Genomic DNA, 17,505 nt, shown 5'->3' with positions numbered 1-17,505 from the left:
CTCCAGCCAAAATAAGTTACTATTTTTTTTTTCTGTCTGAGCCTCCAAGCGTTTTGTTTGTACTGTCAGTTTAACACATGATTTGGGTATTCGCACCCCTGTCTGCATAGTGGAAACGTGAGTCTAAGGGCTTCATCTTATTCCCACTTTGGGATCATATAAAAATGCTTCTATTGAACATCCAAATCTAGTTTTTTTCCCTTTATTTGGGCAGTTTCCTCCTGCCAGCTTGAACATTTATAAATGGCCTCTCTGTTTTCAGTTCTCATGGCTGGTGATGAGTAATTATTGGAAGGTGTGGGCAAAGAAATACATCTTGAAAGATATGAGTCAGTGCATATGAAACACACTTAGAAGCAGCAGCAGAGTATATTTGGTAGTAAGGGGGGGCAAGGAACAACATTTTAAAGGATTTAGAAATATTCTGTGGACTGACCAAAAGTTTATAGGATTTCCGATTTTTATAGTTTAAAATCATTTAGGGAATGTTAGAGCAGGCATTATTAGCCTTGCCTTTTTGGGGTGGGGCCATTGAAACTCAGAGGGCTTAACTGGCTTGGCCACGTTATATAATTAATACATGATGGAACCAAAACTTAAGTCTAGGACTTGTGCATACAAGTCCAGAGCTCTTTCCATTACAACACACTTGACTACATTTAGACTGCAAGAGAGCTCCAAAGGTTGTGACGTTGGGAAGGGGCAACTGTGGCCATTCTTTGTATTTTGTTTGGGGAAGAATGAAGGGAGAGGAGTTCTGCAAAATGTAACCCAACAAACCTCTGACACGCAACAGGGAACATCTGTGATCTCCTTTGCTCTACTCATCTGACTCTTTGTTTACCACTTTCTCCTTGAGTCAAAAAAGGAACTGAGAGCACGACCCAGATATCATCAGCCAGTTCCTGCCCTAGTATTCCTCAAATGGCTAGTCCTACAATGTGATGAGTTTGTAAATACTGGGGGTGAGTGGGGGACGCAGCTGGGAATAAGGCAGGAGGAGTTGTTGGATCAGCTGACCAAGTTGTCCTTACATAACGAGGGGGCTTCAACTTTATTCAGTCATCTCTGGTCCCAGGGTTTGTGGAGCTGAAATTATTCCCTCAGAATCTTGACAATAGATGCCCTTCTAGGGAAGGAGGACACATCTTTACCAAGACACAGACTCTACATTAATAAGTGGACTTCAGGGGGCTTCCCTGGTGGCACAGTGGTTGAGAGTCCGCCTGCCGATGCAGGGGACACAGGTTCGTGCCCCGGTCCGGGGAGATCACACATGCTGCGGAGCGGTTGGACCCGTGAGCCATGGCTGCTGAGCCTGCGCGTCCAGAGCCTGTGCTCTGCAACGGGAGAGGCCACAACAGTGAGAGGCCCGCGTACCGCAAAAAAAAAAAAATAAGTGGACTTTAGGGTGTGGTTGTAGCTGGATGGGTAGTTAGGATCCACTTTCTGTTAAATCTCATGACCATTGAATTCCTGGACTGATCACGCTCAGCAATTTATCTCTGCTCAACAGCTTCCTCAAGACAAGCCATCTGCAGCCATTTCTCCCTCACCACAGCTCAGCCTCTCCTGCATGGAATCCTCTCCGAGCTGCTTCTGATGCAATGGTTCAGCTTGGGATTTCTTTCTCCCACTAATAATACATGTTGATAAGTTAATTCGTGTTAGAACTCTGTAATATGGCTATAATTACTCCTATTTTGCAGGTGAAGAAACTGAGGCTTAGAGAAATCATATAATTTTCTACAGGCATACAATCACATATTAATAGGTAATAGGGTCAGAAGCAGTTTGGGATTCAGACTTGGGTTTTCTCTGTCTTCAGACTGTGCCCCTCAAAGACAGTACCAAATCTGAACTCACCATTTTGTAAGTATACACCTTCTACTCATGAACACAGAAAAAGTAATAGAATTATGTTATTATCACCCATTTATATTTTTCGTCACCATTTTGATTTGGGGATCTTAAAGTACATTTCATGTGTATCTTCATAACTGTCCTAGATCTTAAGCCCCATTAAGAACATAATTGGCAAACATTTACTGATAATTCATTGGGTGTAGGAGGGCCTAGGCAACATGTTGGAGATAGAAAGAGGAACTTGTCTTTGGACCATGATGGGGAGGCAATGGGGCAGAAGAGAGGAAGTTTCCCTGCTCATTGCTCAGCACAGATATGCACTTACAGCAAATATTTTTAAAGATGAAAGTGATGAATCATACTTGTGACTGTGCTCTAGAAGAAAACCAAAGAACAGGAAGGCTGGGTGATGTGTATTCTTGTGTGATTAGGCCATGTTACATAGAATGCGTGGGTGTCTTCTTAAAATGCAAACCACAGCATACTAGACTATCTCTTAGAATTTTTGCCTAATTCATGCTTATCAATGATGTAGGCTTGCTCGTAATAAAATGAACAGATACATCGTGCATGTGTGTGTGCGCACACACGTGCACCTACCAGTGCTAGGACATAGAGCCTCTTCTCTTCTCCTTGACAGGAAGCAACCCAGCTGCCCCTCTAAAGACGAATTTCCTTCCCTGGGCCTAACATCCTGCTTTTTTGCATGTCGCCATATTCATTTTCCCCTGTTTCAAGGGGGGTACAGAAAATGTATCTTGCCAAAGGGCACATGGTGCCAACTAGTGGCTAGGAGGAAAAATACAGAAGCTGGTAAATACACTTCAGCCTCAGGAATTGAGGCGTTATTATTCCCCCAGATACAGATATTCACTGAGCTGGGCTTTGTGGGTATTCAACAACAATTCAGAAGTGTCTCTTACTTCCATCCTTGAAGGAACCTATATTCATTTTAGGGCGTTGAGGAAGAAAAGCTCATTCCCAACAGAAAACTAATAAAGCTGAGGGAATGATTAGGATATCTTAATAAAATGTTCAGGAAATTAACCCTTAATTCTTTTTTCCCCCATTTTTCCAGAATGTCAATACCTATGATTGTTAACAGTGAATAATTTTAATAATACCTGTTGAAAAAAGATTAAAACTATATAGAAAGAAGTGTATAAAGCCTATCATGTAAGTCTCCTCATGCCAGCTCCCAGAAATAACCACTGTTAACAGTTCATATATATATATTCCTATACATACATACATATATATATATACACACATATATATGCTCAGACATGCTTTCAATTTGTAAACCATCTTTAAAAATTTTATAATATAGCTAGCATCAACCACTTCCTTTGTTATCTTTTTAAATAGTTGCCTAGTATTTTATTGAATGGATAAAACAACTTCTTTAACCACTCCATTACTTGCATTTATTTAGATGTTTCTAGTTTTCACTATACTAGACAATGGATGCTGTGTCAGGGGTCACCAGGCTCCTTCAGGCTTGCTGAGTCACTGGAAGGATTTGCAGAACTCAGAAGAGCAATTATACAAAGTTATGGCTTATTCCAGTGAAAGAATACGGATTCAGATCAGCAAAGAGAAAAGGTGCATTGGTGAAGTCCAAGAGAAGCCAGGTGAAAGCTTCCAGATACCCCCTCCTAGTGGAGTCACAGAGGCACTTGCTTCTTTCTCCCAGTGATGACGTGTAACAACACACTTGAAGTATGGCCAAACAGGAAGCTTACCCAAACTTGGTATCCGGGGGTTTTATTGGGGGCCAGTCACATAGGCATGCAGCTCCTGCACGACTGAGCATAACTACTCCATCTCCAGCCTCCCAGAGGTCAAACTGATACAGCATGGCCCAGGGCTTCAGGCATTCAAAAACACTTTTTATCAGGCAGGCTATTCTGGGGGCTCAGAGATTGTCTCCCAGGAGCTGGTCAAGGGCAGTCCTCCCGAAGACAGACTTCTCTTTGGAATGTGCTGAGAGAATTAAGCAAGTGCCTCACCTCCCTCCTTTTTGCCCGACAAATTCCCATGTATCCTACAAGACCTAGATCAAGCATCACTTCCTCTGGGAAGCTATCCTTGATTACTCCCCTTCCATTAGGGTTAGATGCCCAGCTCCCACATGCTTCCTTAGTAATTTGCCCTTACTTCTATCAGAACAATAATTGGGCTATTTACTTATTTTTTATTCCAGCTTTTTCTCTAAGTTCCTCGAGGGCAAAGACTCTTATTCATTTTGTAGCCTCAGCATCTACTGTAGTGCCCGACACATAGTAGATGTTTCCAGGATTGTAAAGTGAGAAAGGTTGAGTTGATTCAACTGGGGGCTCAGAAGACCGCTAACATGACTCTCCAGGCAAAAACGCTAAGTGAGCCCTTGAGGTAAACCCTTTGGGATGGGGAAGGAAATGGCATTGAGAGGGAAGGAGTGTCTCTTCTGGTACTCCTTTCCCTTCCATTTCTAACATTCAAAAGATGGAGTAACCAGCACCATTAGCCTAAATTCTGTGGGGGATACAAAGATGAAAAAGCAAAGTCCTAACCCTGAAGAGGTTCACAGCCTGTGGTGGGAGTAAGGGAAGATAGCACTCTTCCTCTATCCCTGCAGGCTGCCCACTTAAGTGTTCCCAAGCAGAAGCATTTGCGGCTTCCTCCATCTGACTTGGATGGGGCTCAAGTGTCCCTGCCCCGAATCTCAATCTCTCTGAAAATTATAAAGTTATATATGAGAAAGACAAAAGCAAGCCCTGGCATCCAGGAACTGGCCTGGAACTACGAGGTAGATCTTCCTTAGTGTTGCTACAGCTGGCTGGGCACTCACAGTTAGGTGTTTTTCCCCTCCTGCTGAATATAAACAATTTCACAGGACATCAACCCCAGACAAGGCAACACTGAGCTCATGATGAAGAAAGACAAAAACAAGACCACCATGAAATTCCCTGCTCATGTGGGAATCCTCACTCTGGGCCCATAATCTAACAGCAATAAAAACCCCAAGCCAGTTTTCTGTCTCTGCTTTCTCAATTCATTTTTGGACCTACTTGTGAGTCACCCTGCTAACTCCAGAAAGCCTCATTATGTGAGTAATAAATCTTTTTATGTCCTTAAAACAAAAACAAGACCACCGTAATCATGTCTGAACACAGATAAAACAGGAACATTGTCCAACTTCAAAATGCCAAACATGTTTTGGTCTTTATGCCAGGACCATGACTGACTGCTACTTCTTGACCAATTACAGCTTTAGTGTCTCTCTAGCCTTTCCTCCCTTAGGTAAGATTTACTAAGATACCCAGTGATAGAATCACCCCCACTTCCTGACAGCATCCAATCCAGAGCAAAGTCCTGCTTCTTTAGATGCTTAGTCCCTTAGACCCTTAGCCCAAACTCATCTAATACAAGCTCAAATCCTGTAATAGGATCTTCCTAACACTCTCTTACCTAGATTTCCCTAAATTCTCCAGTTCATGGTTGAGTAATAAACCCAATTTACTTAACTACAGGTGGATTCTTGGTGGTCTCTGGCTGGAGGGCACTGACACACAAAACCATGGGATTAATATCTTCAAATATATAGAACAGTATACATCAACAAGAAAAGGATTCACATACCAATAAAAAACGGGACAAAAAGGAAAAAAAAAAAGGAAAAATAGTCCCAAGAGAAGAACTACAAACAAATGGCTTCATAAGCATTGAAAAATGTTTTATTTCAAATGCATAAAATTATGCTGCTGATTCAGTTGGTGGGACCATCATTTCAGTTTGAGTCCATTTTCTGCTCCTGCAGAAAATCCAGAAAATCTCAACACTAAGAGCCTGAGAAGCCCTGTATTAGCGTTAGTTTATCCTATCCCACCAAGTTGGAGGAGCCGGGTAGAGACAAGGCTCCAGAAGCGGTTTTGAACGGGGTTTAGCTCCGCCCCAGCCGCAGTAACGTCACCTTCCCCCAGTAAATCCACATTCCCGCGGTCGACGTGGTCCCACGAGGGAGCGGCGGCGCAACTCAGGCCGGCTGGTCCTAGATGAAGGACATTCTAGCCGACCCCCTACTCGATGGTAGGGCCCTCCTCAGTCCGGCCTCCGGGCGCCGCCATGTTGGAGCCTCAGTACGGGAGCCATGGATGCGAGCGCACGGCCGGCAGCCAGACCCGGGCCAGCTTCGCTGAGCACATGCTGGAGGTGCGGCCGGGGCTGTTCCTGGGTGGAGCTGCGGCAGTCGCGGAGCCGGACCACCTGAGGGAGGCGGGCATCACGGCCGTGCTGACGGTCGACTCGGAGGAGACCGACTTCAACACGGGGGCTGGGGTCGAGGGTCTACGGAGTCTCTTCGTGCCAGCGCTGGACAAACCCGAGACCGACCTGCTTAGCCATCTGGACCGGTGCGTGGCCTTCATCGGCCAGGCCCGCGCCGAGGGCCGCGCGGTGCTGGTGCATTGGTGAGTGGCCGGGTCCGTGGGGAGAGCAACCCCGCCACGCTTCCAGCCTGCCCCCCTCACCCTTCTCCCAGGCCCCAGAAGAGGACGAAGGGGCTGTCGGCCACTAGAACCTTCTCCTCCTCCCTCTCGCACAGGCTTGTGTCTGAGAGAGGATCGGGCAGGAGGCGGGCCCCTGATGGCGTGCAGGCTTTCGTTCATTCAGTTTGTGTTGGTTCATCCTGCAGCCGCTGAGTTTTGTTTCGGAGGTAGGAGGAATCTTCAGGTAAATGACAAAGTCCCTGCACCTACAGAGTTTAAATCTGTTCACGAGAGGCCACACACATACCCAGATTATTGTAATGCAGACTAGCATGCGAGGTGTGTAGTAAGAGATTAACAAAGGTTAAGGTTATTCAAACTTCAGAGGAAATTATTTTCATTGCTTTTGTTTGAGGCGGGGTGGCTGATGTAGGGGAAATTGGAGGAGAGAAAAATTGGTTAGGACGTAAAGGATCCCTAAGCCATTCCTAGGGGAAAGTTGGAGTAGGTGATAGCAATGGCAAAAAGAGTGTAATAACGATAGTTTACATTTATTGAGCCAGCACTTTTACTGCCAGCATTTGTTCTAAATATTACATAAAGGACATAAGGTAGTGATAAAAGGGAAAGAAGTCTGGGATCAGATCTCCAGGGCTCTTAAAGCCAGCAAAAGAGTTTAGATTTTTTCTGAAACCATTATAAAATGTTAAAAAAAATTAGTGTAATTATTTTTGAATAGGTAATACCTTCATATGGTTCAGAATTCAAAATGAATAAGGAAATAAGGGAATAATTCTTTTGTACAGCAGTAGTAATTCAGAGGCAAAGGGTTTATTTGAGTAGAAGAAGCAGACAAGAAGTGGACCTGAACTTTACCATTAGTGGGGGGCTGGGTTTTTTTAATTGTTGCTATTTGATATTTTAAAGGTTTCTTTTTCAGTCACGCAGGGGTCAGTCGAAGTGTGGCTGTAATGACTGCTTTTATGATGAAGACTGACCAACTTACCTTTGAAAAAGCCTATGAAAACCTGAAGACTATCAAACCAGAGGCTAAGTGAGTTCTTTGTCGTAGTAATAATTCTGCTTTTGTGATGTGATTTTATTTATTTAAAGAAAAATTAACTATGTTTGTTTGTCCTTGCAGGATGAATGAGGGGTTTGAGTGGCAACTGAAATTATACCAGGCAATGGGATGTGAAGTAGATACCTCTAGTGCAATTTATAAACAGTATCGTTTACAAAAGGTTACAGAGAAGTATCCAGGTGAGTAATAATTGGTAGTATGTGTTTGGTCCTTTCTAGATGCTGTTTACTCTGACACCAAATGTTTCAGGTGCATTATCCCTTTTGCCAGCGATCCCTTGAGATAGGTATTTATTTCCTTTTGAAACCATGGTTTAGCAAGAAATAGCTTGTTCAGGGTCACAAGGTTTGTAAGTGGCTGGCTTGAATTTGAACTCAGGCAGTCTGTACCTGAAACCCAAGGGCTTGATCACTGTGCCCTCCTACCTCATCCTGATTTCTCAACAATGGAGAATATATATATTTTTTAATTTCTGAAGTTAGCACTACTTGCCTTAATTTGACATTAGCTGAATTTTGTCTGAAAATGCAGAGTTGATTTTGACAAATGGATACATTTTGTGTCACGTAGAATTGCAGAACTTACCTCAAGAACTCTTTGCTGTTGACCCATCCGCCATTACACAAGGATTGAAAGATGGGGTTCTCTACAAATGTAGAAAGTGCAGGTAAAATATTTTGTATCCTCTGAGATTTTATTTTGTTTCAGTAGCTGAAAAGTACTGAAAGTTTCAGTTTCTTAAAATCTAGTAGGAGGAATTTGTTTAATTGAATAATACAGAAATTTCATATTCAAATCTGGTTTCAAGAAGAATATGAATTCTTAAAAGTAAAAGTAATGTGGTTACTTGTAGAAGTTATTGAAAATTAAAGTAGCATAATCAATGTTATATTAATTTGCCCCCTAAGAAATAACTGCACATTTAATCTATTTTTTCATCCTTTTGCAAGTCATTAATGTTTTTGTTTGTTTGGGGGTTGCAGGCGATCTTTATTTCGAAGTTCTAGCATTTTGGATCATAATGAAGGAAGTGGTCCTATAGCCTTTGCCCACAAGAGAATGACACCATCCTTCATGCTTACTACAGGGAGTCAGGCTCAATGTACATCTTATTTCATTGAACCTGTGCAGTGGATGGAATCCACTTTGTTGGGAGTGATGGATGGACAGGTGAGAACACGTTTTACTTTCTGCGGTTTTATTATGTCATCTATATTTTGTTCCTTTCATTTTAAACCATATTTTAACTAGCATTTTACTCCATCTTAACTGCTTTCTTTCTAAAGTTTAATATCTTTCTAATATAGATAAGACTTTATCAAAGATAATTTAGTCAAATAAAAACCAGCTGATGTAAAATAGTGAACCACTTTTGGTGGAAAGCTGGTGGTCTAAATTAATTAATTCCTTTTAAGGGTATTGTTTGTATTTTTTCAAATTAAGACTAACAAACTAGAATATATTTAACAAAACTTGAACTTTGTGTAAGAAGTAGGGCAAATCAAGGATTTTAAAATTAGATTTTAAATTTCTTCTTAATCTTCCTTTTTTTCTCTTTTGGCTTTGTGTATTTGTTTTCTTGATCTTTCAGTTTTGTATGTTTGTTGTGAGATTTTTTTTCATTTCCTGTTAATTCTAAAGAATGCAGCTCATATGAGCATCCTGTGACAGCCACAATTCTCCTTTAGGTTTACATGCTATTAATCTAAAGATTTTCTAAATCTAAGATATAATGATGTTTAACGTTTGTATAAGTTTGTATGGTGAGTATTTTATGAAACCTTTTCACTGTATTATTTCATTTGAAGAATACAATAACTTTATAAAATCGAGCACATATCTATTCACATTTTATATGTGAGGAAACTTAGTTTGCATTAGTTAGTGTCTTGCCTAGAAAGAGGTACCCTATATTCAAACCCATGGTTTCAGATAATGCTACTTTATTGAGGTATAATTCACTTACCATATAATGTACCCATTGAAAGTGTACAGTTCAGTGGTTTTTAGTATATTCACGGAGGTTTTTGCAGCTATCACCATTTTTATCGCTACCAAATAAACCTTGTACAGCAGTCACTTCCCATTCTTGATGATATTATTTGTTGAAGTCCACTTTATCTGTTTTTTTCTTTTGTGGCTTGTGCTTTTGCCTTGCTGCTTTTGTTTATTGTTTTTTGGGGCGTGCCTTGCAGCTTGTGGGATCCTAGTTCCCCAACCAGGGATTGAACCTGGGCCCTCAGCAGTGGCAGTGTGGAATCTTAACCACTGGACTGCCAGGGAATTTCCTTGCTGCTTTTATTTAACCCTGAAAACACAAGATAAAGGCATTTTTGTGAAATATTCTAGATCACATTTGTGCATACTTCCTTGTACACTTATTTGAATTTTCTTATAGAATATATACCTAAAAGTGGAAATCCTGGCTTGAGGAGTGTGTACATTTTAAATATTACTGATAGTCTGGGCTGACATTAACAATGCCCATACAAATTTGCCTCTCACTAATGTTGAATGCATATACTCATTTCCCCATACCCTTGACATAATGGATATTGTAAAATTGGTAAGGTTTTGTCAGTCTGTGAGATGAAAAATGTTAATCCTAAAATGTTTTAATTTGAATCTCCATGACTACTACTGAGACCAACATCTTTATATACTTATGAGCCATTTATATTTTCTTTTACAGTAAATTTCCTTCAGGTCCTTGGCCCATTTTTCTGTGGGTTTTGTCTTCTTCTAATGGATTTGTAGGAGTTCTTTATATAGTCTAGAGTTAATGTTTCGTGTAATATGTTGCAGATATTTTCTCCAGTCTGTTGCTTTTATCTTAGCTTTGTGATACATTTTTTTCTTCAGCTTTTTGAGATATAATCGACATACAGCAGTGTATAAGTTGAAGGTATACAGCATAAATGACATACATATATTGTGAATGTGGGTTTTTTAAATTGTGGTAAAATATTCATAACATAAATTTACCATTTTAACAGTAGCCTTGAGAACATTCACATTGTTGTGCAACCGTCACCACCATCTTCCCCAACTGAAATGCCATACCCATTAGACACTAATTCCCCATACCACCCCCACCAGGCCCTGGCAACCACCATTCTACTTTCTGTCTTTATGAATTTGACTACTCCAGGTGCCTCATAAAGTGGAATTACACATATATTTGTCCTTTTGTGACTGGCTTATTGCACTTGGCATAATGTCCTCAAGGTTCTTCCATGTTATAGCATGTATCAGAGTTTCCTTCCTTTTTAATGCTGAATAATATTCCATTTTATGTATAGGCTACCACTTTTTTTTTTTTTTTTTTTTTTGCGGTACGCGGGCCTCTCACTGTTGTGGCCTCTCCCGTTGCGGAGCACAGGCTCCGGACGCGCAGGCTCGGCGGCCATGGCTCACGGGCCTAGCTGCTCCGCGGCATGTGGGATCTTCCCGGACCGGGGCACGAACCCGTGTCCACTGCATCGGCAGGCGGACTGTCAACCACTGCACCACCAGGGAAGCCCCACATTTTGTTTATCCGTTCATCTATCCGTGGACATTTGGGTTGCTTCCTCCCTTTGAGTATAGTGAATAATGCTGCTATGAACATGGGTATACAAATATCTGTTTGAGTCCCTGCTTTTATCTCTTTGGGGTATATACCTAGAAGTGGAATTACTGGATCATATAGTAACTCTATGTTTAATTGTTTTGAGGAATGTGGTATATTTTGTCAAACTAAAATTTAAGATGTTTATGTAATCAATTGTAGTTTCTGAGTTTTATGCCCAGACTTTCTATATAGCTTGTCGATGATTTAAAAGTCAACACATGTGCCACAGTCACAAAACAGTCACAAAACCTTCTGTTTCACATCTCAACCTTCACCTTTCTCCCTTAATGCTGGAATTAATCTATTCCTCCTTTAAACTCCCAGAGTACAACATACTTCTTACACAATTATTGTAGTCTACTATCTATTACAGTAAATTGCCATTACATCTCACTGATTAGACCATCAACTCCTTGAAGGTATGAGCCATGTCTTACCTGTTTTTATATCATATATTACCAAAGATAATTATTTGTTTTGTATAAAAGTGAATGAATGAAGTAACACATTTATTTTATTTCAGCTTCTTTGCCCCAAATGCAATGCCAAGTTGGGTTCTTTCAACTGGTATGGTGAACAGTGCTCATGTGGTAGATGGATAACACCTGCTTTTCAAATACATAAGAACAGAGTGGATGAAATGAAAATGCTGCCAGTTTGGGGATCACAAACAAGAAAAATATGAACTTGTGACATTTGATAACTTGCTGATGATATGTGCTACCCTTGCTTATTGTCATTCATGGCAGATTGTTTAATTTTAGGCCATTAACATTTCATTTGAAATATGAGAAGATAAAAATCATTTGACTTAGAAACTATACTTTGTCAGCTTCTTACACTAAGTAGAATGGAAATCAAAACCTTTTGATCAAGTAAATTATACTTTGTTTGATATTAAAATCTTTTATAACCCAGATACTTTCTTTATTTCATATATATTTAAAAGTTGTGATTTTTGGAATGTTAGTTATGTAATCTTAAGGTCTAGATGGACAAAATTATGTATAAAAATTAGAAACTGTCATGTTTAAGTGACATTCTTTTATTTCTAGAAATGTAAAGCAGATTTGTTTGGACATATTTTGACATTTCTCTTTCTCTCTTTTAAGGGACATTAGTAAAGCTACATTAGTCTGGGTTTTTCTTGGAAATGTAGAAGAAAAGGACATCAGTAAAACACTGACTAAAGTGTGGTTTTCCTATGATACTTTTTGAAGTAATCTACTTAAAGAAATGTATTAATGTTAGGTATATTTCTAATGATGAAGAAAATTAAATGTGGAGTAACTACATATCAATCACCTTTTTTAGCCTGATGTGTTAGTGTATTGGAAAAGGTAATATGTCCAGATTAGTTTTTTTTTTTTTTTTTTTTTTTTGCGGTACGCAGGCCTCTCAGGGCATGAAGCCATGTCCCCTGCATCGGCAGGCAGACTCTCAACCACTGCGCCACCAGGGAAGCCCCCAGATTAGCTTTTTAATGTGATCTCTGGAGACTGGAATTTATTTTACTCATTGATAATAGTTAGAATTATACCTAATTAGATACTTGAACATTTACATTAAATCAGAATTAGCTAATAAAGAGAAATATAGTCCATGTTCTTAATATGTTTTTCATATTTACACATGTGAGTGTATATGTACATAAACCAAAACGGGAGTTATTTTAAATGCAAAAAAGTGTGAATCATGATCCTCTTTAAAAGTGTGGGAGTGTTATAGATGATTCTCGAGAATATCTCAGCATAGGACCTGAAGCCTTTGGCAGCTTCCGTATAATAAATTTTTCTTAGGAGAAAAAATTTTTCCACTTCTGTCTTTCACAATATCTGTTTACTTCTTTACTTTGTAATGTTATACTCCAGAAAGCTTTTTAGAAACAATTAGGTTGAACCATATGAAATTGCCTCTTTGTAGGTAAAAAGTAATTGAGTAGTAGCAGTTTTGTATATGGTTCAAGCTAATGCCTATGTATAACACTGTGGCATCTATCACAGAGAAAATGACATAGATTTTATTTGAATTTATAATTGTTAATTCAGTAAATATTTACTAAGCACCTTTTATGTACACGATTCTAGGTGATACATTGAACAAACGAGATAAAATCTCTGCCTTGTAATTTATATGCTAGCCAGGAGACATTGACAAAATAGTATCTTTTTTTGAAAGATAATTGGTATTTGCCAATGAGGAATGATTTTGGGATACCTGACTTTTCTTTATGTAAATTTTGAACTTTTGTGAAACATCCACTAAGCAAGATTTTCAGATTTAAAGTCTTTTAATGTTTTATTTTGGGGGTGGGGTAAATGCGTTATGCCTTTGTTCTCAAAATAAAAAAGGAATCCTTTCTTTTTAATATTTACGAATATCAATGTAAAACATTTGAATTTACACATTTGTTGAAAATAGCAATATTAACCTTACTTCAGAGGCAGTGTGGTACAGTGAAAACAGTACTGAAGTAGAGGTCAGAGAGTGGCTCTAATAATTCTGGCTCTACTGATCACCATCTTCCTGGAAGTGAGCAGGTCTTTTGAAAACTGGGAGTCATTTCTCATCTTCACAAAATGGGATTAATATATGTTCTGCTCTCCTGACAGGGTTGTTTGAAAGATCATTTGCATTAGCTTTAATTTCTTTTTACATAAAATGGAGATAACAGTAGTATCTGGGTTATTACAAGGATTTTTGTGATACACTGCAGATAAAGAACTTAGTATAGTGCCTAGCTAGTAGCAGTCAACATTTTCCCTTAAAGGGACTTCCCTGGTGGTCCAGTGGTTAAGAATCCACCTTCCAATGCAAGGGATGTGGGTTCAGTCTCTGATTGGGGAACTAAGATCCCACGTGCTGTGGAGCAACAAAGCCCGCAGGCCCTAGAGCCCACATGCCACAACTACTGAGCTCATGCACTCTAGAGCCCATGCGCCACAACTAGAAAGGATCCTGCGTGCTGCACCTAAGACCCGACGCAGCCAAATAAATAAATATTTTTTAAAAATTAGCATTCTTAAAAAAAAAACCTTTCCCTTAAAATAGCTGCAGTTTATTGAGCACTTACCTGCCAGTCACTATCCTAAACACTTAATGTGTATTTGATTTAATCCTCAAAACAGCCATGAGATAGATCCTATTATTCCCATTTTACAGGTGAAATTGAGGCTCAGAAAGATTAAGTCACTTCCTCAAAGTTATATAGCAAATGAACCTAGATTAGAAGCAAGATTTGGCTTACTCCAAAATTTGAGCTTTTAACCTCTATATTCTAATATTTGGGCTCACTGTTCAGGGTGGTATTTGTCTTAAAGATGTCATACTAAAAATGTCAATCAGATTGTAAAATCTAATAGTACTGATGAAATGCAGTTTTTAACTAAGCTATGAATTCACTAGTCAGGCATCCCACCAACATTTGCAGGGTACAAATTGAGGCCTACATTCTATTTCTCTTAAAAGTTATAAATAAAGCTACCAAACTATTAAAATGTTTTGTTCTCTTGGCAAATATATCTTCATAATGACCTGGAAGACAAGGTTTGAATTTAGAATTCTCTGACTTCATGGAGTTTCATGACAAAATATGGCAATGCACTGAGAGTTGGCCCCTGACCTACAGACTGCCCCCCTCTTCCCACCCCTGGAATTGTTCATGCGGACCCTGGTGTATATGTATATGTGGACTCCCCACCTCACATTTCTAAGCTCTGTCTACACTCCTGGCATACAGTATTGGCACAGTTCTGTCAGAGGCCTGAGCAAGGCTTGGAGCTATTTGGGCTAGTTGGTTGTCAGAAGTGTGTCTAGAAAGGGACCACGTGTCCTGGATGAGCACATCACTTTGGCATCATGGATTCTTAACCTGTGGGAAGAGACATTACCAGATGCCAGAGTAAAGTCCTAGGTATGGATCTAGACATAAAATTCTTTCAAATTTTATTTCTCTGCCAAGGGTTTAAGTTGAAAGCAAATGAATAAGTGAAAGAAAGTATTTGATAACATTCAACATTTATGACAAAAAAAAGGTAACTAGAATGGAAGGAAGCTTCCTTAATGTGCATATAAAAAAAGAAAACTACAAACAGCACATTTCTTAATGATAATCGAAAATGTTTCCTTGTATTTAAAAAAAATCTCCAGAAAAAATTTTTGCAAAAACAAATGAGGAAACAAAAAAACAAAACCAATCAAGCCCCTAGATATTACAATCAGCAGAATCACAAAGTGAGAAATTATACAGGACAAATGAAAAATTCTTTTTATTTTGGCCGCACTGCACAGCAGGATCTTAGTTGCCTAACCAGGGATTGAACTCGGACATCAGCAGTGAGGCAGTGAAAGTGCTCAGCCCTGAAAGGGCAGAGTCCTAACCACTGGACCACCAGGGAATTCCTGCAAGTGACAGATTCTTATCTCTTGTTTGTTTGAAATTTTCCATATTAAAGGTTAAGTTTTAAAACGTTGATGTTAAATAAAATAGATTTTTAAATGCTAGTGTTTGTATACAGTAAGTCTACACAGAAAATTCTAGAGGATTTACAGACGAAATATTAGAATGATGTAATTCAATAAGGTTTTTGAATACAAAATTGCTCTATAAAAGTCAATAGTGTTAAAAAAAAAAGTCAATAGTGTTACTATACCCCAGCAATAACTGAATTAAAAAAAAATTTTTTTTTTAAAGAAAAGGATGTGTAAAATGAAACAAACTATGAAAAGAAAACTTCCCTCAGTAGGGGGAAGGATTTCTTATGCAATATACAAATAACAGAGATCATTAACAAAATTTGATACATTTGACTATGTTAAAATTAAAACCGAGAGGACAAAAACCCCATAAACAAAGACAAGTGTCAACCTAAGAGAAGGTATTTGCTATATACATATGGGTTAAATGAATAGACTATTTAAAGGTGTACACATCGTTGAGAGAAAGAAAATCCAATAGGAAATTTTATAAAAGATAAGAATGGGCAATTCACAGAAGAGGAAATAAGGTTTAATGAACATGAAAAGATGCACCACCTCTTTAATTTACATTTAATTTAAATGTAAATTATAGTCACACCCTTCACAGGCAAAAAATAAAAGTCTGACTACATCTAGTGTTGGTGAGAATTCATCACTGCTAATGAGAGTGTAAATTGGTATAATTTGGCAAATAGTAGTACTCCTACTGCATGATCCAGCATATATCTTAAAGACATTCTTGCATATATGCACAAGGATACCCATAGAAGGATATATTTTATGTAACAGTAAAAAGTTGAAACAATCCAAATGTTCATCAGTAGGGAAATGAAAAAAGTCTATATTGTATATTAATAATGTATATATTCAAGGAAATACCATAGGACAGTTAAAACAGATCATCAAAAAGTAATGTTGAATGAGAAAAGTGACTTGGAGAACATTAGTGCTATAAGTTTATGTAAATTAAAATACCCACAAACAGCACTAAATGTATGTATCTATACACATATTTAAACATGATCAAAATAAAAAATGGCTTTGAATGATTACCATAAAATTTATAATGGAAGTTGTCTATGTGGAGGGAGGGAAATGAAGCAGAGGAAAACGCAGACCTCAACTTTATCTACGATGTTTAATTTCTTATGAAAAATCTGAAACGAAAATGGAAAAGTTAATATTTGTTAATTCTTGGCAATAAGTACACAAGTGCTTGTTTTGTAATTATCTGCACTTGAATAAAAAATTAAAATTTTGAAAATTAAAAAAATGAAAATTTATTGGAGTTCAGTCATGGTGATTTTCTTAAAAAAAAGGCTAAGTTGTGTGGTGGATACAGAAGACTCTTGCTGGTTTTATTTTAGGTTTTATGCCAAGTTTTGAATTTGCAGTTGGGTAAGAATAAAAATCTTATAAATTGCACCTGAAATGAAAACTGATTAGTTAGCTGATGACAGAAGGAATCACCTTTAACGTAAGGGAATTCTGTGATTTTTTTTCGGGGTTTGGGTCCCAGGGCTATTTTGTACATTGGGGATTGTGTAATCTGTAGTAATCATCCAGCCACGAGGAGTTTGGAGGATTCTGGGAAGCATTTGTTTTGTTTAGTAACCGAGGGAAAGATTCCACTTAGTCCTAGATGGATACGTGTTCTTTTTTTAACATCTTTATTGGAGTATAATTGCTTTACAATGTTGTGCTAGTTGCTGCCGTATAACAAAGTGAATCAGCTACATGTATACATATATCACCGTATCTCTTCCCTCTTGCGTCTCCCTCCCACCCTCCCTATCCCACCCCTCTAGCTGGACACAAAGCACTGAGCTGATCTCCCTGTGCTGTGCGGCTGCTTCCCACTAGCTATCTGTTTTACATTTGGTAGTGTATATATGTCCATGTCTCTCTCTCACTTCGTCCCAGATTACCCTTCCCCCTCCCTGTGTCCTCACATCCATTCTCTACCTCAGTGTCTTTATTCCTGTCCTGCCCTT

At 38.8% G+C, this 17,505-nt stretch overlaps 1 protein-coding gene across 2 annotated transcripts; it reads left to right on the top strand.

Moving 5' to 3' along the window:
- Positions 1-5,934: 5,934 nt before the first annotated feature.
- Positions 5,935-11,980, top strand: DUSP12 (dual specificity phosphatase 12; the record flags this gene model as incomplete). Of its 2 annotated transcripts, none has more annotated exons than XM_082834413.1 (6): positions 5,935-6,317; positions 7,276-7,389; positions 7,480-7,598; positions 7,990-8,086; positions 8,403-8,589; positions 11,556-11,980. In XM_082834413.1, the coding sequence occupies 6 exons, from the start codon at positions 5,935-5,937 to the stop codon at positions 11,715-11,717; spliced, it is 1,062 nt and encodes a 353-aa protein (XP_082690539.1). In that variant the 3' UTR covers positions 11,718-11,980. The 2 variants fall into 2 exon arrangements, with proteins under 2 accessions (XP_082690539.1, XP_082690540.1); XM_082834414.1 differs by having other exon boundaries at positions 6,206-6,317; positions 7,284-7,389.
- Between the last annotated feature and the right edge of the window lie 5,525 nt (positions 11,981-17,505).

The sequence above is a fragment of the Leucopleurus acutus genome, assembly GCF_964270905.1.
Source record: "Leucopleurus acutus genome assembly, chromosome: 2".
NCBI lineage: Eukaryota > Metazoa > Chordata > Mammalia > Artiodactyla > Delphinidae > Leucopleurus > Leucopleurus acutus.
Note: the sequence above shows the minus strand (reverse complement) of the source record. Positions and strands in the feature narration are given on the sequence as shown.